At 40.7% G+C, this 22190-nt stretch overlaps 1 long non-coding RNA gene, 2 pseudogenes and 2 gene segments (V, D, J or C); 3 read left to right on the top strand and 2 right to left on the bottom strand.

Annotated features, from left to right (window-relative positions):
• The window catches only part of LOC146963383 (Ig kappa chain V-III region MOPC 63-like), a 30536-nt gene extending 26323 nt beyond the window's left edge, over window positions 1–4213 (top strand). Inside the window, 2 exon segments of the V gene segment in view lie at window positions 3168–3202; window positions 3889–4213. Of these exon segments, the coding sequence occupies window positions 3168–3202; window positions 3889–4211 (358 nt within the window).
• On the bottom strand, window positions 1982–3397 carry LOC146963384 (uncharacterized). Its single transcript, XR_015034757.1, has 3 exons — window positions 3334–3397; window positions 2424–2618; window positions 1982–2301 (listed from the first exon to the last, which is right to left on the bottom strand). It is a non-coding gene; the product is annotated as an uncharacterized LOC146963384 (long non-coding RNA).
• Window positions 4214–5181: 968 nt separating the features above from the next.
• LOC146963382 (immunoglobulin kappa constant-like) lies at window positions 5182–10088 on the top strand. The segment is given in 4 exon segments: window positions 5182–5189; window positions 5295–5475; window positions 8710–8818; window positions 9490–10088. Coding segments are annotated over 4 exon segments (621 nt in total).
• A 1900-nt stretch (window positions 10089–11988) lies between these two features.
• On the bottom strand, window positions 11989–12471 carry LOC146963381 (immunoglobulin kappa variable 1-39 pseudogene; annotated as a pseudogene).
• A 2928-nt stretch (window positions 12472–15399) lies between these two features.
• Window positions 15400–16921, top strand: LOC146963380 (immunoglobulin lambda constant 1 pseudogene; annotated as a pseudogene). The gene is made up of 3 exons (XR_015034762.1): window positions 15400–15405; window positions 15556–15664; window positions 16348–16921. The product of XR_015034762.1 is annotated as an immunoglobulin lambda constant 1 pseudogene (transcript).
• The last annotated feature ends 5269 nt before the right edge of the window (window positions 16922–22190 follow it).

Genomic DNA, 22190 nt, shown 5'->3' with positions numbered 1-22190 from the left:
GCGGAAATAAGGAATAAGACAAGGAATGAGGACTTTGACCTTCATGGTTGTATGACTCTGATGGAGAGGAGTGGATAACAACAAAGACATGTGATTTTTGCTCTACATGTCTGTAACAGGTCGGCAGGCCATGGTCAAGTGGTCTACATATAAATACTATATTCATGAGGCGAAAAGAAAGAGGTTGGTTAACATTAGTTTTTTCATATTTCTGCCAGTAAAGATTAGGGGAAATCTTGGATTTTGGACATCATAACAATGTTAGTCTCAACTTTTTTCCACTGGAACAGACAGAGAAATAAGATAAAATACACAATGCACACATTAATGGACATATAGCTACTGTTTGGTGAGGTGAGTGTCAGCTGTGTGTTCACTGGTCTGTGTCAGAGTCTCTGCAGTCTGAGGGAGGTTTTTGTACCACCACAAATCACCGTGTGAACACCAAGGCACCGTCTATTTCATGTAGGCTCTGACAGTAATAAACTTCTGCATCTTCAGCCTGAATGAAGGAGGTTTTTGTACGGCTCTAAATCACCGTGTGAACACGCCACCACTATAGACAGACTGACAGTAATAAACTGCTGCATCTTCAGCCTGAACTCCACTGATGGTCAAACTGAAGTCAGAGCTGCTTCCACTGCCACTGAATCGAGACGGTGTTGTTGATTCACGTTGGTTTACAAGTTTTATTAAGAGCTTTGGAGCCTGTCCAGATTTCTGTTGATACCAGAACATAGCATATGGGCCATCAGAATATCTGTAAACAGCCTGGTTGGTTTTACAGGTGATGGAGACGGTGGATCCTGGAGTATTTGTCACTAGTGGAGGTTGTTGAGTCACCGTCACCTGAGCACTGCAACCTGCAGACAAAAACAAACCATTCATTAATCAGCAGGAAGAAATGAGAGAAAAGGTAAAACATCGTGTTTGAAACGTTGCTGAGAGACTGAACCTGTAAAACAGCAGGCCAGAGTCCAGATGAGGATGGTGATGAGAGTCATGGTGGTTTCTGCTGAGTCCACTGACAGATCTGAGTCCTGCAGTGTTGAACTCACAGGACTATAAACCTTCTCAGATCTCTGGAGGATCAGCTGACGATGCAAAGCCTCCTCTCTATGGAAATGATTTCTCTGCTCTCAACAGACTGAAGGAGACGTGGGACACGACATCAGGAGAAATGCTGCTTGGATTTACACTGAATATCAGGCTTTGTCCTCATTAACAGGTGCATGGTGCCCCCTGCTGACAATCTCTATCAGTTCTGAACTCACGCATCAATTGTCTTAAAATGACCTTGTTTCCAGATTTATTTTACCACCCTGCTGCTGTTGGATTTATAATACTGAAACATTCACAGACGGCTGAAAGAAGAAAGCAGGGATTGAAAGTTATTGGATCTCAGTTCAGCATTTGTTCCCTCCAAACTATGTGTCATCTTAAACAATGATAGAGTATATATATATTCATAATAGAAGTGCAGCTGAATAATCTATATGTGAGTCTATGTGAATTCTTCCTTCAGAGACATATCCAACGTGATTTACTGTAAATCTGGTTCATTTACATGTCACCGCTATGGTGAATCCTTTGTGATTTCACATCTTTCCCAGTGAAACACTGTTTCTATTACATTGCAAGAGAAATAAACATGTCATACCATCATGTTTTATGTAATTGTATGACTTTTGTCAGTGTGGAGTCTTTTAAAATGAATCACTATTGTGGTTGAACATCCTGGAGGAAAAAAAGCTGAAATAAATGTGACTTTCACCTCCACTTTGTAGTGTGGAAAAGTTATGTACTGTATATGTATGTGCTGGAAACAGTGGTTAAAAGAGAATTAATCAGTCTAAAGATAAAGGTTGTGGGGAAAACAGTGCAGTGAGTTCAGTGAAGCAGTCGACCATGTCACAGTCTGCTGCAGAAACTCACAGCTGCAGCAACAAACTGTCTGTGCAGCGACTGAAGGAGGTTTTTGTACGACGTTGTATCACTGTGTGTTCACTCCGCCACTATAGGCTCCCATACAGTAATAGTCTCCTGCATCTTCAGACCGAATTCCACTGATTGTCAGAGTAAACTGAGGTTCAGATCCACTGCTGCTGAAATGACTCGGAGCAGATTCACGAGTACTTATTTTATAAAACAGCATCTGAGGAGCCTGTCCAGGTTTCAGCAGGTACCAACTGAGATCATCATCAACTCCTGCACTGGTTGTGCAGCTCAGAGAGACCGTCTGCCCCACACTGACGACCTTTGACCCTGGAGACTGAGTCACGGAGTGATCGGCACTTGATCCTGGAAATAAAAAAACAGTTTGAATAAAAGATGTCAGTGTCACATGAATCTGAAATTTAGAAAACAAACTCATTTAACAAGCTCAAACTTTTCTAACTCTGTGGTCGTGTAATGATCCTGACCTCTGATGCAGCAGCAGGCCAGAGTCCAGATGAGGATGGTGATGAGAGTCATGGTGGTTTCTGCTGAGTCCACTGACAGATCTGAGTCCTGCAGTGTTGAACTCACAGGACTATAAACCTTCTCAGATCTCTGGAGGATCAGCTGACGATGCAAAGCCTCCTCTCTATGGAAATGATTTCTCTGCTCTCAACAGACTGAAGGAGACGTGGGACACAACATCAGGAGAAATGCTGCTTGGATTTACAATAAATATCATCACAGTGGAAGAGAAGGAAATAGATTTTGCAGGATTGGATTTTGAACATCTGGATTAAAATGGTGTCACTTTTTTTGATGCAGTGTTTTTTGACTGGATTTGTCCACAGGGCATATAGAGAAAAAATATAATTTACTATTTATTGTATTCATTATTTTATAATGATTTCTTTATTATATTCCCATATCTGACTTTTTGGAGGATTTCTACCTTAGCAGCTTTACTGTACAATTCATGAAAAATGATTTCCAAATCACCAACTTATGACACAAGTAAATGAACTGTTTCTCTCTAAATTAACTTTTTTTTAAAAAAGGTAGATACATATTTATGTATGCAGATTTTGTTTAAAGGAGTTCTGTAAATAAACATTTAATTAATTCTAGTGTTTTATCTGTAAATACAGTGAATAGTCAGTGGGTAGATGCTTGTTCACAGAGCAGGAGGTTTTTGTACGGCCACTTCATGACTTTGTATCACTGTGGAGGATATTTGGTGGAGGAACCAAACTCATCGTTGACGGTAAGTACCAGAGATTTTTAAACTGTGCAACATATAAAATTCTGTAATATTTTATCTAATGAGACTTTAATTGACTTCAGCTATTGAATTTTATTGATAATTTTGTTATAAATCAAAAAATCTGATCTCACCATCTGATGATTTATCGTCTGCTTCAAAATCTTGGACTGTAAAATGTTTAGTCTTCAAAAAAAATAAAAAAGGTTGATAGTTTCGTTAGATTTTCATTCATCTTTTTTTTTTAATTAACAGAGTTGAACTGAACCCTGATGTGGATTCATGTTGAACACAAACATGATTGTATCAGTGAGAGCAGCTCAGCTTCGTGTTCACGCTTCATTTGTTTTACATGTAGAGAAAAGGAAGTGAAAGAGACAGATGATAAAAGTTTCAACTGTTTTCACACCAGAGAAGATCAAACATATATAAACATATCAATAATCAATAATCAATAACCAATCAACCTTTCTAGGTGCATTTACACTTGAATCGTGTGTCTGATGCTGAGTGATTCATGAGAGCAACAGTAGAACAAGTTTGTCTGTTTCATCTGATCAAATAGAAGAAGTGACCAGTGTGTCATGTTTCTGTTTCACCAAGCCTTCATTCTCCTTCCTTTGTCTTTTCTCTCTCCCTTCCCTCCCTACCTCCCTCCCTCCCTCTCTCTCCCCCTTTCTCTCCTCCAGTGGGGGTGACGCGGCCCACCCTGACCGTCCTCCCCCCCTCCAGAGAGGAGCTGCAGCAGGGCAGTGCCACACTGGCGTGTGTGGCCAGCGGAGGCTTCCCCTCAGCCTGGACGCTGGGCTGGAAGGTGGGGGGCAGCAGCAGCTCCTCGGGGGTGTCACGCAGCCTGGAGGTCCCGGGGAGTGACGGCCGCTACAGCTGGACCAGCACCCTGAGCCTGTCTGCAGACCAGTGGAGGAAGGCGGGCTCAGTGAGCTGTGAGGCCACTCTGAGTGGACAGAGCCCTGTCACTCAAACCCTGGAGCCTGACCGCTGCTCAGAGTAGAGCTGCAGCAACACTTCCTGTCTGGAAACCATGCTGCTGCTGCTGCTGCTGCTGCTGCTGCTGCTGCTGCTGCTGCTGCTCTGACACACATCTGGATCAAGCTACACATCTCCTCTCTGCACACATTTCTGCAGCTCTCACAGCTCCACTCAGTGTGTTAGTCTGCATGTTGCTTTCTGATGCTGATCCTCTGCATATTCTGCTTCATGTTCATCACTCTCTGATTCATCTGAATCTGGAAATACTGCATTTAATCTTTTTAAATAAAACTGTGTTATAATAAATCAGTGTCTCTGTGTTTTAATATAAAACTTTAGAAAAAAATACTCTCTGGATCTTTCATGATATGGTATATACAGTATAAAGGAGCTTAACCCTTAGATATGCAGTAAACTGGACATTTTCACTCCAATTTGAACTGTTGCAATTTCATATTTTCTACTGCAGCTGTTGCCTCAGATGCTGTTTAACATTTACTACTACTTTTATCTAATTTAAAGTAAGATCATACAAAAATGAATTGATGAAAGAAAAAGTATGAAACTATATATGGAAAGGTGTCAGTGTGTTTCAGTTGTATTTAGGGTTCATTGTGGTTCTGCATGATGAATCTTGTGTTGTCAAGACAAAAAGACAACTCAAAGTCAGGATCGCTGAACACAAAAATGCCATCCGGACTAAAAACCTGACATATGCAATGGCCAGGCATTATGATCAGGCCAAACATGGTTCAGTTGCCACCCTCAAATTCTGGGGGATCGAAAAAATCATCCCACCATCGAGAGGTGGTAACATTATCAAAAAACTCCTGCAGAGAGAAGCCTTCTGGATTTTCACCCTAAACACCATGGAGCCAAATGGTCTTAACGAAGAGATGAATTTGTCTTGTTTTTTATGAATGGTGCCCTTACGTGGCTTATTGTACTATTGTTACAATTTTGTATATTTAATCATGCTCTTGATTGGAATCATGTCCCTGTATACATTGTAACTTTATTGTATTCATTACACTTGTATTATTGCTGTGGCAGCCTATCACGTGAGCCGTTGTGATATGACGTGTTTCCCTGCTCTCCCAATCAGAGATGCAGGCACGGGATTTAAATCCCCCGTCCACGGAACAGCTCCGTTTGCTCTGAAGAAGACCTTGTGTCGAAACGTCAGCAGCCGCACCTTAATAAATGTTTATTATTTGACCGTGTGCTCCAGCGTCCTCCCTTTGTCTCCACTGCTCGTCTCCAGCCCTGAGACGCACCGGTCCAGAGTTCGTCAAGCTGAAGCGCGGAGGATCTCCCTTTTTTGCGAATCTTGTGTTGTGTTCACTGGACCAGTTCTCAGTCTGTTCACCAGCCCTCTGCAGCTGCAGCAGCTGTTTCACTTCAGTCAAACTGAAGGAGGTTTTTGTACGGCTCTAAATCACCGTGTGAACACTCCACCACCATGGTAACCCAGACAGTAGTAATCTCCAACATCTTCAGCCTGAATACCACTGATGGTCAAAGTGTAGTGAGAACCAGACCTACTGCCACTGAATCGAGACGGAGTTCCTGAGAAACTAGTTGATGCATAGTAAATAAGGAGTTTTGGAGGCTGTCCAGGTTTCTGAAGGTACCAACTGAAGGTACTACCAATATTTGAACTCCCTGTGGCGCTGATGGTCACAGTCCCTCCAAGACTGACAGACTTGGATTTGTCCGATTGAGTGAGAAAGTTGTTGGCAGAAGACTCTGAAACGAGAAATTAAACATTAATCTCAAGAATAAGTGTCACATCATAGCAAAGTGAGAAAATATGATTGATTAAAAAATGTCAGATAAACATTAAAACCTTCTCACCTTGACTCAGAAAAACCAACACCACAAGCAGAGTTGTTGTTGGCGACATCATCCTGATGCAGTTTTCAGTGTGAGGCCACGAGAACGGTTCAGACTCTCTGTGACAGAAGAACTTAAACTCTGAGGAGCAGTGATGCGTATGAGTCATGCAAAATACCTGTGAGGACACCTGTCTTTATGAAACTGAGAGAAGCAGAAGAGGTGGAGCAGGTTTGATCCCCATGTGGACTGATTCAACACATGTAGTGTCTCAATTGGAAATTCATCTTCCTCCTCAGCCTCCATCTCCTGTGGCGTCCCTCAAGGTCCTATACTCGGCCCACTTCTCTTCTCCATCTACCTGCTTCCACCAGGACAACTTATCCAAAATCACAACATTTCCTTTCACTTTTATGCTGACGACACGCAACTCTATATCTCTGTGGAGCCCAATAACTACAACAAATTAGCCGACCTCAACAACTGCCTCACAGATATCAAGTCCTGGAAGGCCACAAACTTTCTCCAGCTTGATGAAGACAAAACCAAAGTCATACTATTTGGTCCACAGCACCCAACCCAAAGCATTTCTCCCCATCTTGGACCATTAGCCCCCTCTATCAAAACATTCATTCATTTTCAACTCCAATTTATTTTTCTATAATGTTTATTTTCTTTTTGTTGCTGTTTTGTACTTTTTTTTGCGGTAAAGCACTACGGATCAATTTCTGCAATGTGTTGAAACTGTGCTATATGAATAAAGTTGAGTTGAGATTTGTTGAGTTGAGTTGAAACTTCAGACTCTCTTTGCCGTTTCTTTCTCTGAGAAGCTCCTTCAAGCTCTTGATGGTGATGAAGAGGTGCACACTGCCCTCTGCTGACACTTCAGTCTCACAACAACAACATGTTGGTGTGGTCGTGATTCAGATCTTTAACATTTTCAAGATCATGCTTCATCATCTCACTGTTCACATCAAACACATGTAACACAAAGTATTTTATACTGTTTTGCCTGTTCTCTTCACTGTGGTCAAACCTTTAATCTGATTGTATCCATGATTTATTGTTTATTCTCTATGTGTGGTTGATTTTTATTGTTACATTATTGGTTAATATTCCCAGCTATATTAAATTAACCATCAGATGATAAAACACTCCTCAAAACTCAAAACATGAAGCTTACTCTAATTTCTAACTGCAAGTGAACCAAAGTCAAACTGAAAATGTATGATTCAGGAGATAACATGAAATATTACATTTGACCTTGTAGATGTTTTGATAAAATTAAATGATAAATAATCTCAGAGTTAGTGAGACATTTCACTAAAAACCTCCAGTTCTTCTGTTCTTCTTCGTAAATTCGTAAATAGGTTGTAAATGAACCATCAGTTTGTAATGCAGGAGGTGAAACAGTGTAATTAGAACTAAAACATGTAATTTACCTTAAAAAAAAACATCATGTCATGAACAGTTTGGCTAAACATAAAAATAAATTCAGTATAATGTGTTTAGTGTTTGGTGAGGTGAGTGTCAGCTGTGTGTTCACTGGTCTGTGTCAGAGTCTCTGCAGTCTGAGGGAGGTTTTTGTACGACCACAAATCACCGTGTGAACACCCAGGCATCATCTATTTCATGTAGGCTCTTACAGTAATAAACTGCTGCATCTTCAGCCTGAACTCCACTGATGGTCAAACTGAAGTCAGAGCTGCTTCCACTGCCACTGAATCGAGACGGTGTTGCTGATTCAGGTTGGTCTGCTAATGTTATTAGGAGCTTTGGAGCCTGTCCAGATTTCTGTTGATACCAGGACATACAATCTAAACCAAAAAGATTTCTGTAAACAGCCGGGTTGGTTTTACAGGTGATGGAGACGGTGGATCCTGGAGTATTTGTCACTAGTGGAGGTTGAGTCACCGTCACCTGAGCACTGCAACCTGCAGACAAAAACAAACCATTCATTAATCAGCAGGAAGAAATGAGAGAAAAGGTAAAACATCGTGTTTGAAACGTTGCTGAGAGACTGAACCTGTAAAACAGCAGCAGGCCAGAGTCCAGATGAGGATGGTGATGAGAGTCATGGTGGTTTCTGCTGAGTCCACTGACAGATCTGAGTCCTGCAGTGTTGAACTCACAGGACTATAAACCTTCTCAGATCTCTGGAGGATCAGCTGACGATGCAAAGCCTCCTCTCTATGGAAATGATTTCTCTGCTCTCAACAGACTGAAGGAGACGTGGGACACAACATCAGGAGAAATGCTGCTTGGATTTACACTAAATATCACCACAGTGGAAGAGAAGAAAATAGATTTTCCAGGATTGGATTTTGAACATCTGGATTAAAATGGTGTCACTTTTTTTGATGCAGTGTTTTTTGACTGGATTTGTCCACAGGGTATATAGGGGGAAAAAATAGTATTTGTTATTTATTGTAATTTAATTCATAAAAACCTATTTCTTATACTCTTATATTTATACTTTTTTTTCAGGGTTTACAATTTACACATTTATGAAAAATTATTTCTCAATGACAAAATTATGACTGAAGAAGATCAATTGTTTATTGCTAAATTTACCAAAAAAACACATGAAAGTGATACAAATTCATCAAGATTTAGTTTTGAATAGATTTGTAAATTAAATAAATTATCAACTTTGGTGTTTTATCTGTAAATACAGTGAATAGTCAGTGGGTAGATGCTTGTTCACAGAGCAGGAGGTTTTTGTACGGCCACTTCATGACTTTGTATCACTGTGGTGGACTTTTGGTGGAGGAACCAAACTCGTCGTTGACGGTAAGTACCAGAGATTTTTACACTGTACAACATGTAACATTTATTCATATTTTATCTAATGAGACTTTGATTAAGTTCAGTTATTAAATTTTATTGATAATTTTGTTATTTATAGAAAAAAATCTGATCTTAGCGTCTGATGATTTATCGTCTAAATCTTTGACTGTAAAATGTTTAGTCTTCAAAAAAAGATCAGACGTTTCGTTAAGTTTTCATTCATCATTTTTAAATAATAACAGAGTTGAACTAAACCTTGATGTGGATTCATGTTGAACACAAACATGATTTTCTCAGTGAGAGCAGCTCAGCTTCGTGTTCACGCTTCATTTGTTTTACATGTAGAGAAAAGGAAATGAAAGAGACAGATGATAAGTTTCAACTGTTTTCACACCAGTGAAGATCAAACATATATAAACATATCAATAATCAATAATCAATACCAATCAACCTTTCTAGATGCATTTACACTTGAATCGTGTGTCTGATGCTGAGTGATTCATGAGAGCAACAGTAGAACAAGTTTGTCTGTTTCATCTGATCAAATAGAAGAAGTGACCAGTGTGTCATGTTTCTGTATCACCAAGCCTTCATTCTCCTTCCTTTGTCCCCCCACCCCCCCCCCCCCCCCCTCCCTCCCTCCCTCCCCCTCCCTCCCCCTTTCTCTCCTCCAGTGGGGGTGACGCGGCCCACCCTGACCGTCCTCCCCCCCTCCAGAGAGGAGCTGCAGCAGGGCAGTGCCACACTGGCGTGTGTGGCCAGCGGAGGCTTCCCCTCAGCCTGGACGCTGGGCTGGAAGGTGGGGGGCAGCAGCAGCTCCTCGGGGGTGTCACGCAGCCTGGAGGTCCCGGGGAGTGACGGCCGCTACAGCTGGACCAGCACCCTGAGCCTGTCTGCAGACCAGTGGAGGAAGGCGGGCTCAGTGAGCTGTGAGGCCACTCTGAGTGGACAGAGCCCTGTCACTCAAACCCTGGAGCCTGACCGCTGCTCCGAGTAGAGCTGCAGCAACACTTCCTGTCTGGAAACCATGCAGCTGCTGCTGCTGCTGCTGCTGCTGCTGCTGCTGCTCTGACACACATCTGGATCAAGCTACACATCTCCTCTCTGCACACATCTCTGCAGCTCTCACAGCTCCACTCAGTGTGTTAGTCTGCATGTTGCTTTCTGATGCTGATCCTCTGCATATTCTGCTTCATGTTCATCACTCTCTGATTCATCTGAATCTGGAAATACTGCATTTAATCTTTTAAATAAAACAGTGTGTTATAATAAATCAGTGTGTCTGTGTTTCATTATAACATTTTAGGAAAAATACTCTCTGGATCATTCCACTATCTTAAATGATAATATATAATAAAGGAGCTTAACCCTTAGATATGCAGTAAACTGGACATTTTCACTTCAGTTTGAACTGTTGCAATCTCATATTTTCTACTGCAGCTGTTGCCTCAGATGCTGTTTAACATTTACTACTACTTTTATCTAAGATCATAAAGAGTTGAATTTATGTAATAAAAGTCTTACACTATATATAAAAAGGTGTCATTGGGTGTGTTTCAGTTGTATTTAGGGTTCATTGTGGTTCTGCTTGATGACTCTTGTGTTGTGTTCACTGGACCAGTTCTCAGTCTGTTCACCAGCCCTCTGCAGCTGCAGCAGCTGTTTCACTTCAGTCAAACTGAAGGAGGTTTTTGTACGGCTCTAAATCACCGTGTGGACGTTCCATCACTATTGAAAGACTGACAGTAATAAACTGCTGCATCTTCAGCCTGAACTCCACTGATGGTCAAACTGAAGTCAGAGCTGCTTCCACTGCCACTGAATCGAGATGGTGTTGTTGATTCACGTTGGTTTACAAGTTTTATTAGGAGCTTTGGAGCCTGTCCAGATTTATGTTGATACCAGAACATACAATCATCACCAAGAAGACTGAAAACATCCTGGTTGGTTCTACAGGTGATGGAGACGGTGGATCCTGGAGTATTTGTCACTAGTGGAGGTTGTTGAGTCACCGTCACCTGAGCACTGCAACCTGCAGACAAAAACAAACCATTCATTAATCAGCAGGAAGAAATGAGAGAAAAGGTAAAACATCGTGTTTGAAACGTTGCTGAGAGACTGAACCTGTAAAACAGCAGCAGGCCAGAGTCCAGATGAGGATGGTGATGAGAGTCATGGTGGTTTCTGCTGAGTCCACTGACAGATCTGAGTCCTGCAGTGTTGAACTCACAGGACTATAAACCTTCTCAGATCTCTGGAGGATCAGCTGACGATGCAAAGCCTCCTCTCTATGGAAATGATTTCTCTGCTCTCAACAGACTGAAGGAGACGTGGGACACAACATCAGGAGAAATGCTGCTTGGAGTTACACTAAATATCAGGCGCTGTCCTCATTAACAGGTGCATGGTGCCCCCTGCTGACAATCTGTATCAGTGCTGAACACACGCATCAATTGACTTAAAATGAATTTGTTTCCAGATTTATTTTACCATCCTCTACTGCTGCTGCTGTTGGATTTATAATACTGAAACATTCACAGACGGCTGAAAGAAGAAAGCAGGGATTGAAAGTTATTGGATCTCAGTTCAGCATTTTTTCCCTCCAAACTATGTCATCTTAAACAATGATAGAGTATATATATATTCATAATAGAAGTGCAGCTGAATAATCTATATGTGAGTCTATGTGAATTCTTCCTTCAGAGACATATCCAACGTGATTTACTGTAAATCTGGTTCATTTACATGTCACCGCTATGGTGCATCCTTTGTGATTTCACATCTTTCCCAGTGAAACACTGTTTCTATTATATTGCAAGAGAAATAAACATGTCATACCATCATGTTATATGTAATTGTATGACTTTTGTCAGTGTGGAGTCTTTTAAAATGAATCGTTATTGTGGTTGAACATCCTGGAGGAAAAAAAGCTGAAATAAATGTGACTTTCACCTCCACTTTGTAGTGTGGAAAAGTTATGTACTGTATATGTATGTGCTAGAAACACAGTGGTTAAAAGAGAATTAATCAGTCTAAAGATAAAGGTTGTGGGGAAAACAGTGCAGTGAGTTCAGTGAAGCAGTCGACCATGTCACAGTCTGCTGCAGAAACTCACAGCTGCAGCAACAAACTGTCTGTGCAGCGACTGAAGGAGGTTTTTGTACGACGCTGAATCACTGTGTGAACATCGGGTCACTATAATACCCCATACAGTAATAGTCTCCTGCATCTTCAGCCTGAATTCCACTGATTGTCAGAGTGTACTGAGGTTCAGATCCACTGCTGCTGAAATGACTCGGAGCAGATTCACGAGTATCTATGTCGTAAAACAGCAGCTGAGGAGCCTGTCCAGGTTTCTGCAGGTACCAACTGAGATCATCATCAACTCCTGTACTGGCTGTGCAGCTCAGAGAGACCGTCTGCCCCACACTGAAGACCTTTGACCCTGGAGACTGAGTCACAGAGTAGTCGGCACTTGATCCTGGAAATAAAAAAAACAGTTTGATTAAAAGATGTCAGTGTGAAGTGAATCTGAGATATATAAAACAAACTCATTTAACAAGCTCAGACTTTTCTAACTCTGTGGTCGTGTGATGATCCTGACCTCTGATGCAGCAGCAGGCCAGAGTCCAGATGAGGATGGTGATGAGAGTCATGGTGGTTTCTGCTGAGTCCACTGACAGATCTGAGTCCTGCAGTGTTGAACTCACAGGACTATAAACCTTCAGATCTCTGGAGGATCAGCTGACGATGCAAAGCCTCCTCTCTATGGAAATGATTTCTCTGCTCTCAACAGACTGAAGGAGACGTGGGACACAACATCAGGAGAAATGCTGCTTGGATTTACACTAAATATCATCACAGTGGAAGAGAAGAAAATAGATTTTACAGGATTGGATTTTGAACATCTGGATTAAAATGGTGTCACTTTTTTTGATGCAGTGTTTTTTGACTGGATTTGTCCACAGATATAGAGAAAAAATATAATTTATTATTTATTGTATTTATTATTTTATAATGATTTCTTTATTATACTCCATATCTGACCTTTGTGAGGATTTCTACTTTCTACATCTTTACAGTTTATCAAAAATAATTTCCAAATCATGAATTTACTCAGTGTGAGTCATGCAAAATACCTGTGAGGACACCTGTCTTTATGAAACTGAGAGAAGCAGAGGAGGTGGAGCAGGTTTGATTCCCATGTGGACTGATTCAACACATGTAGTGTCTCAACTGGAAATTCATCTTCCTCCTCAGCCTCTGTCTCCAGTGGCGTCCCTCAAGGTCCTATACTCGGCCCACTTCTCTTCTCCATCTACCTGCTTCCACGAGGCCAAATTATTCAAAATCACAACAATTTCTTCCACTTTTACACTGATGATACACAAATCTATCTCCCTGTGGAGCCCAATAACTACGACAAACTAGCCGACCTCAACAGCTGCCTCACATATATCAAGTCCTGGATGGCCACAAACTTTCTCCAGCTCAACGGAAACAAAACCAAAGTCATATTATTTGGTCCACAGCACCCAACCCCAAGCATTTCTCCCCATCTTGGACCATTAGCCACCTCTATCAAACCATTCATTCATTTTCAACTCTAATTTCTTTTTCAATTATGTTTATTTTCTTATTTTCTTATTTTTGCTGCAGTTTTGTACTTTTTGTTTTGTGGTGAAGCATTTTGGCACAATTTCTGCATTGTGTTGAAACTGTGCTATAAAGTTGAGTTGAGTTGAGTTGAGTTGAGTTGAGTTGAGTTGAGTTGAGTAGAAACTTCAGACTCTCTTTGCCGTTTCTTTCTCTGAGAAGCTCCTTCAAGCTCTTGATGGTGATGAAGAGGTGCACACTGCCCTCTGCTGACACTTCAGTCTCACAACAACAACATGTTGGTGTGGTCGTGATTCAGATCTTGAATATTTTAAAGATCATACTTCACCATCTCACTGTTCACATCAAACACATGTAAGTATTTTATACTGTTTTAAGCTTTTTTTGTCACTTTTCTCTTGACCGGTCAAGCCTTTAAACTGCTTTAAACTGGTTAAATATCATTCATGTTTTATTGTTTATTCTCAATTCTATCTTGTCATCTAACAAATTTACAAATATGTGTTGTTGTTGTTGATGTTTATTGTTACATTATTGGTTAATATCCCCAGCTATATGAAGTTAACCATAAGATGAACAAACAGTCCTCAAAACTGAAAACATGAAGCTTATTCTAATTTCTAACTTTACTGCAAGTGAGGTCAAACTGAAAATGTAGGAGATCACATGAAATATACTTGACCTTGTGGATGTTTGAATCACATTTCATGATAAATAATCTCAAAGTTAGTGACATTTCACAAAAAACTCCAGTTCTTCTGTTCTTCTTCATAAATTCGTTAATAGGTTGCAAATGAACCATCAGTTTGTAATGCAGGAGGTGAAATAGTGTGATTAGAGCTAAAACATGCAAGTTACCTTAGAAAAAAACATAATTTCAACAGTTTGGCCAAACTTAAAAATAAACCTTAAATATTCAGTATAATGTGTGTTTGGTGAGGTGAGTGTCAGCTGTGTGTTCACTGGTCTGTGTCAGAGTCTCTGCAGTCTGAGGGAGGTTTTTGTACGACCACAAATCACCGTGTGAACACCAAGGCACCGTCTATTGCATGTAGGCTCTGACAGTAATAATCTCCTGCATCTTCAGCCTGAACTCCTCTGATTGTCAGAGTGAACTGAGGTTCAGATCCACTGCTGCTGAAATGACTCGGAGCAGATGAACGAGTACTTATTTTATAAAACAGCAGCTGAGGAGCCTGTCCAGGTTTCAGCAGGTACCAGCTGAGATCATCATCAACTCCTGCACTGGTTGTGCAGATCAGAGAGACCGTCTGCCCCACACTGACGACCTTTGACCCTGGAGACTGAGTCACAAAGGGGTCGGCACTTGATCCTGGAAATAAAAAAAACAGTTTGAATAAAAGATGTCAGTGTGAAGTGAATCTGAAGTATAGAAAACAAACTCATTTAACAAGCTCAGACTTTTCTAACTCTGTGGTCGTGTAATGATCCTGACCTCTGATGCAGCAGCAGGCCAGAGTCCAGATGAGGATGGTGATGAGAGTCATGGTGGTTTCTGCTGAGTCCACTGACAGATCTGAGTCCTGCAGTGTTGAACTCACAGGACTATAAACCTTCTCAGATCTCTGGAGGATCAGCTGACGATGCAAAGCCTCCTCTCTATGGAAATGATTTCTCTGCTCTCAACAGACTGAAGGAGACGTGGGACACAACATCAGGAGAAATGCTGCTTGGATTTACACTAAATATCATCACAGTGGAAGAGAAGGAAATAGATTTTACAGGATTGGATTTTGAACATCTGGATTAAAATGGTTTCACTTTTTGATGCAGTGTTTTTTGACTGGATTTGTCCACAGGGTATATAGAGAAAAAATATAATTCATTATTGTCTTTATTATTTTTATAATGATTTCTTTATTATATTCTCATATCTGACTTTTTTGAGGATTTCTACTTTCTACATCTTTACAGTTCATCAAAAACTATTTCCAAATCATGAACTTATGACAGTAGGAAATCAACAGTTTCTCTCTAAACTTACAAAAAAATGACTAGAATGATATTATTTTTTTCAGATTTAGTTTTAAATAGTTTTGTAAATTGAATAAAGTAAATAACTTTTTTTATTAACATGTTTTATCTGTAAATAAAGTGAATAGTCAGTGGGTAGATGCTTGTTCACAGAGCAGGAGGTTTTTGTACGGCCACTTCATGACTTTGTATCACTGTGGTACACTTTTGGTGGAGGAACCAAACTCGTCGTTGACGGTAAGTACCAGAGATTTTTACACTGTACAACATGTAAAATGTAGTAATATTTTATCTAGTGAGACTTTGATCGACTTCATTTATTGAATTTTTTTGATAATTTTTTTATTAATAAAAAAAAAGAGCTGATTCTCACCGTCAGATGTTTTATCGTCTGCTTCAAAATCTTCGACTGTAAAATGTTTAGTCTTCAAAAAGGAAAAAAGATGAACAATTTCATTATGTTTTCATTTATTATTTTAAAATAATAACAGAGTTGAACAAACCCTGATGTGGATTCATGTTGAACACAAACATGATTGTATCAGTGAGAGCAGCTCAGCTTCGTGTTCACGCTTCATTTGTTTTACATGTAGAGAAAAGGAAGTGAAAGAGACAGATGATAAAAGTTTCAACTGTTTTCACACCAGTGAAGATCAAACATATATAAACATATCAATAATCAATAATCAATACCAATCAACCTTTCTAGATGCATTTACACTTGAATCGTGTGTCTGATGCTGAGTGATTCATGAGAGCAACAGTAGAACAAGTTTGTCTGTTTCATCTGATCAAATAGAAGAAGTGACCAGTGTGTCATGTTTCTGTATCACCAAGCCTTCATTCTCCTTCCTTTGTCTTTTCTCTCCCCCCTCCCCTCCCTCCCTCCCTCCCTCTCTCTCCCCCTTTCTCTCCTCCAGTGGGGGTGACGCGGCCCACCCTGACCGTCCTCCCCCCCTCCAGAGAGGAGCTGCAGCAGGGCAGTGCCACACTGGCGTGTGTGGCCAGCGGAGGCTTCCCCTCAGCCTGGATGCTGGGCTGGAAGGTGGGGGGCAGCAGCAGCTCCTCGGGGGTGTCACGCAGCCTGGAGGTCCCGGGGAGTGACGGCCGCTACAGCTGGACCAGCACCCTGAGCCTGCCTGCAGACCAGTGGAGGAAGGCGGGCTCAGTGAGCTGTGAGGCCACTCTGAGTGGACAGAGCCCTGTCACTCAAACCCTGGAGCCTGACCGCTGCTCAGAGTAGAGCTGCAGCAACACTTCCTGTCTGGAAACCATGCAGCTGCTGCTGCTGCTGCTGCTGCTGCTGCTGCTGCTCTGACACACATCTGGATCAAGCTACACATCTCCTCTCTGCACACATTTCTGCAGCTCTCACAGCTCCACTCAGTGTGTTAGTCTGCATGTTGCTTTCTGATGCTGATCCTCTGCATATTCTGCTTCATGTTCATCACTCTCTGATTCATCTGAATCTGGAAATACTGCATTTAATCTTTTTAAATAAAACTGTGTTATAATAAATCAGTGTCTCTGTGTTTTAATATAAAACTTTAGAAAAAACACTCTCTGGATCATTCCACTATCATACATGATAATATATTACTAATAAAGGAGCTTAACCCTTAGATATGCAGTAAACCTGAGATTTTCACTCCAGTTTGAACTGTTGCAATTTCATATTTTCTACTGTAGCTGTTGCTTCAGATGCTGTGAACATTCACTACTTTAGGATTTTTATCTGATTTAAAGTCTGAAACTATATATACAGTAGAAAGGTGTCAGTGAGTATGTTTCAGTTGTATTTAGGGTTCATTGTGGTTCTGCTTGATGACTCTTGTGTTGTGTTCACTGGACCAGTTCTCAGTCTGTTCACCAGCCCTCTGCAGCTGCAGCAGCTGTTTCACTTCAGTCAAACTCAAGGAGGTTTTTGTACGGCTCTAAATCACCGTGTGAACACGTTGCCACTATGGTAAGACTGACAGTAATAAACTGCTGCATCTTCAGCCTGAACTCCACTGATGGTCAAACTGAAGTCAGAGCTGCTTCCACTGCCACTGAATCGAGATGGTGTTGTTGATTCACGTTGGTTTACGTATTTTATTAGGAGCTTTGGAGCCTGTCCAGATTTCTGTTGATACCAGAACATACCCTGATCACCATCAGAATATCTGTGAACATCCTGGTTGGTTCTACAGGTGATGGAGACGGTGGATCCTGGTGTAAACATCACTACTGGAGGTTGTTGAGTCACCGTCACCTGAGCACTGCAACCTGCAGACAAAAACAAACCATTCATTAATCAGCAGGAAGAAATGAGAGAAAAGGTAAAACATCGTGTTTGAAACGTTGCTGAGAGACTGAACCTGTAAAACAGCAGCAGGCCAGAGTCCAGATGAGGATGGTGATGAGAGTCATGGTGGTTTCTGCTGAGTCCACTGACAGATCTGAGTCCTGCAGTGTTGAACTCACAGGACTATAAACCTTCTCAGATCTCTGGAGGATCAGCTGACCATGCAAAGTCTCCTCTCTATGGAAATGATTTCTCTGCTCTCAACAGACTGAAGGAGACGTGGGACACAACATCAGGAGAAATGCTGCACTAAATATCATCACAGTGGAAGAGAAGAAAATAGATTTTACAGGATTGGATTTTGAACATCTGGATAAAAATGGTTTCACTTTTTTTGATGCAGTGTTTTTTGACTGGATTTCTCGACAGGGCATATAGAGAAAAAATATAATTTATTATTTATTGTGTTTATTAATTTATAATGATTTCTTTATTATATTCTCATATCTGACTTTTTTGAGGATTTCTATTTCCTACATCTTTACAGTTTCTCAAAAATAATTTCCAAATCATGAACTTACTCAGTGTGAGTTATGCAAAATACCTGTGAGGACACCTGTCTTTATGAAACTGAGAGAAGCAGAGGAGGGGGAGCAGGTTTGATCCCCATGTGGACTGATTCAACACATGTAGTGTCTCAATTGGAAATTCATCTTCCTCCTCAGCCTCCGTCTCCTGTGGCGTCCCTCAAGGTCCTATACTCGGCCCACTTCTCTTCTCCATCTACCTGCTTCCACGAGGCCAAATTATCCAAAATCACAAGATTTCCTTTCACTTTTACGCTGACGATACACAAATCTATCTCTCTGTTGAGCCCAATAACTACAACAAACTCAATCAATCAATCAATCAATCAATTTGTTTATTTCGGGCATGTCAATTTAAATCATCATCATCACACTTCATCTTCGTTCAAATAATACAATACACATGGCCGAAAGGGAAAGCGGGAGAAGCAAAAGCTTATCTAGTCCCGCCCCCATTAAGCCGACCTCAGCCGACCTCAACAACTGCCTCACAGATATCAAGTCTTGGACGGCCACAAACTTTCTCCGGCTCAACGAAAACAAAACCAAAGTCATACTATTTGGTCCAGAACACCCAACCCAAAGCATTTCTCCCCATCTTGGACCATTAGCCCCCTCTATCAAAACATTCATTCATTTTCAGTTCTAATTTATTTTTCTATTATGTTTATTTTATTTTTGTTGCAGTTTTGTACTTTTTGTTTTGTGGTGAAGCATTTTGGATCAATTTCTGCATTGTGTTGAAACTGTGCTATATAAATAAAGCTGAGTTGAGTTGAGTTGAGTTGATTTGAGTAGAAACTTCAGACTCTCTTTGCCGTTTCTTTCTCTGAGAAGCTCCTTCAAGCTCTTGATGGTGATGAAGACGTGCACACTGCCCTCTGCTGACACTTCAGTCTCACAACAACAACATGTTGGTGTGGTCGTGATTCAGATCTTGAACATTTTCAAGATCATGCTTCATCATCTCACTGTTCACATCAAACACATGTAACACAAGTATTTTATACTGTTTTGCCTGTTTTCTTCACTGTGGTCAAACCTTTAATCTGATTGTATCCATGATTTATTGTTTATTCTCTATGTGTTGTTGATTTTTATTGTTACATTATTGGTTAATATTCCCAGCTATATTAAATTAACCATCAGATGAAAAAACACTCCTCAAAACTCAAAACATGAAGCTTATTCTAATTTCTAACTGCAAGTGAACCAAAGTCAAACTGAAAATGTAATATTCAGGAGATAACATGAAATATTACACTTGACCTTGTGGATGTTTTGATAACATTTCATGATAAATAATCTCAGAGTTAGTGAGACATTTCACTAAAAACCTCCAGTTCTTCTGTTCTTCTTCATAAATTCGTAAATAGGTTGTAAATGAACCATCAGTTTGTAATGCATGAGGTGAAACTAGAACTAAAACATGTAATTTACCTTAAAAAAAAACATCATGTCATGAACAGTTTGGCTAAACATAAAAATAAATTCAGTATAATGTGTTTAGTGTTTGGTGAGGTGAGTGTCAGCTGTGTGTTCACTGGTCTGTGTCAGAGTCTCTGCAGTCTGAGGGAGGTTTTTGTACGACCACAAATCACCGTGTGAACACCCAGGCATTGTTTATGTCATGTAGGCTCTGACAGAAATAAACTGCTGCATCTTCAGCCTGAACTCCACTGATGGTCAAACTGAAGTCAGAGCTGCTTCCACTGCCACTGAATCGAGACGGTGTTGTTGATTCACGTTTATGTACATATCTTATTAGGAGCTTTGGAGCCTGTCCAGATTTCTGTTGATACCAGAACATACCCTGATCACCATCAGAAAATCTGTAAACAGCCGGGTTGGTTTTACAGGTGATGGAGACGGTGGATCCTGGAGTATTTGTCACTAGTGGAGGTTGTTGAGTCACCGTCACCTGAGCACTGCAACCTGCAGACAAAAACAAACCATTCATTAATCAGCAGGAAGAAATGAGAGAAAAGGTAAAACATCATGTTTGAAACGTTGCTGAGAGACTGAACCTGTAAAACAGCAGCAGGCCAGAGTCCAGATGAGGATGGTGATGAGAGTCATGGTGGTTTCTGCTGAGTCCACTGTCAGATCTGAGTCCTGCAGTGTTGAACTCACAGGACTATAAACCTTCTCAGATCTCTGGAGGATCAGCTGACGATGCAAAGCCTCCTCTCTATGGAAATGATTTCTCTGCTCTCAACAGACTGAAGGAGACGTGGGACACAACATCAGGAGAAATGCTGCTTGGATTTACACTAAATATCATCACAGTGGAAGAGAAGAAAATAGATTTTACAAGATTGGATTTTGAACATCTGGATTAAAATGATGTCAATTTTTTGATTGGATTTGTCCACAGGGGGAAAAGAAAAAAAAAGTATAATGATTTCTTTATTATATTCTCATATCTGACTTTTTGAGGATTTCTACTTTCTACATCTTTACAGTTTATGGAAAATGACAGAAGGAAATCAACAGTTGCTCTGAATGATATTATTTTTTCAGATTTTGTTTTAAATAGTTTTGTAAATTGAATAAAGAATTTAACTTTTTTTAATATAATAAAAAAAAGGTAACTAATATAGTTAAATAGCTAATAATAGCTATATAAATAAAATAGTGAATAGTCAGTGGGTAGATGCTTGTTCACAGAACAGGAGGTTTTTGTACGGCCACTTCATGACTTTGTATTTAGGGTTCATTGTGGTTCTGCTTGATGAATCTTGTGTTGTGTTCACTGGACCAGTTCTCAGTCTGTTCACCAGCCCTTCTGCAGCTGCAGCAGCTGTTTCACTTCAGTCAAACTCAAGGAGGTTTTTGTACGGCTCTAAATCACCGTGTGAATGAGTCATCACTATGGTAACCCAGACAGTAGTAATCTCCAACATCTTCAGCCTGAACACCACTGATGGTCAAAGTGTAGTGAGAACCAGACCTACTTCCTCTGAATCGAGACGGAGTTCCTGAGAAACTAGTTGTTGCATCGTAAATCATGAGTTTTGGAGCCTGTCCAGGTTTCTGAAGGTACCAACTGAGATCAGCACCAATATCTGAACTCCCTGTGGCGCTGATGGTCACAGTCCCTCCAAGACTGACAGACTTGGATTTGTCCGATTGAGTCAGAAAGTTGTTGGCGGAAGACTCTGAAATGAGAAATTTGACAGAAATCTCAAAAATAAGTGTCACATTATAATGAATTCAGAAAATTTGCTGAATTAAAAATGTCAGATAAATATTAAAACCTTCTCACCTCGACTCAGAAAAACCAACACGACAAGCAGAGTTGTTGTTGGCGACATCATCCTGATGCAGTTTTCAGTGTGAGGCCGCAAGAACAGTTCAGACTCTCTGTGACAGAAGAACTTAAACTCTGAGGAGCAGTGATGCATATGAGTCATGCAAAATACCTGTGAGGACACCTGTCTTTATGAAACTGAGAGAAGCAGAGGAGGTGGAGCAGGTTTGATCCCCATGTGGACTGATTCAACACGTGTAGTGTCTCAACTGGAAATTCATCTTCCTCCTCAGCCTCCGTCTCCTGTGGCGTCCCTCAAGGTCCTATACTCGGCCCACTTCTCTTCTCCATCTACCTGCTTCCACGAGGCCAAATTATTCAAAATCACAACATTTCGTTTCTGTTTTACGCAGATGATACACTAATCTTTTTCCCCCTGGAGCCCAATAACTACAACAAACTAGCTGACCTCAACAACTGCCTCACAGATATCAAGTCCTGGATGGCCACAAACTTTCTCCAGCTCAACGAAAACAAAACCAGTCATACTATTTGGTCCACAGCACCAAACCCAAAGCATTTCTCCCCATCTTGGCCCATTAGCCCTCTCTATCAAACCATTCATTCATTTTCAAC

Source organism: Trachurus japonicus, chromosome 22, assembly GCF_045865225.1.
Source record: "Trachurus japonicus isolate A0001 chromosome 22, Traja_1.0".
Taxonomy (NCBI): domain Eukaryota; kingdom Metazoa; phylum Chordata; class Actinopteri; order Carangiformes; family Carangidae; genus Trachurus; species Trachurus japonicus.
Note: the sequence above shows the minus strand (reverse complement) of the source record. Positions and strands in the feature narration are given on the sequence as shown.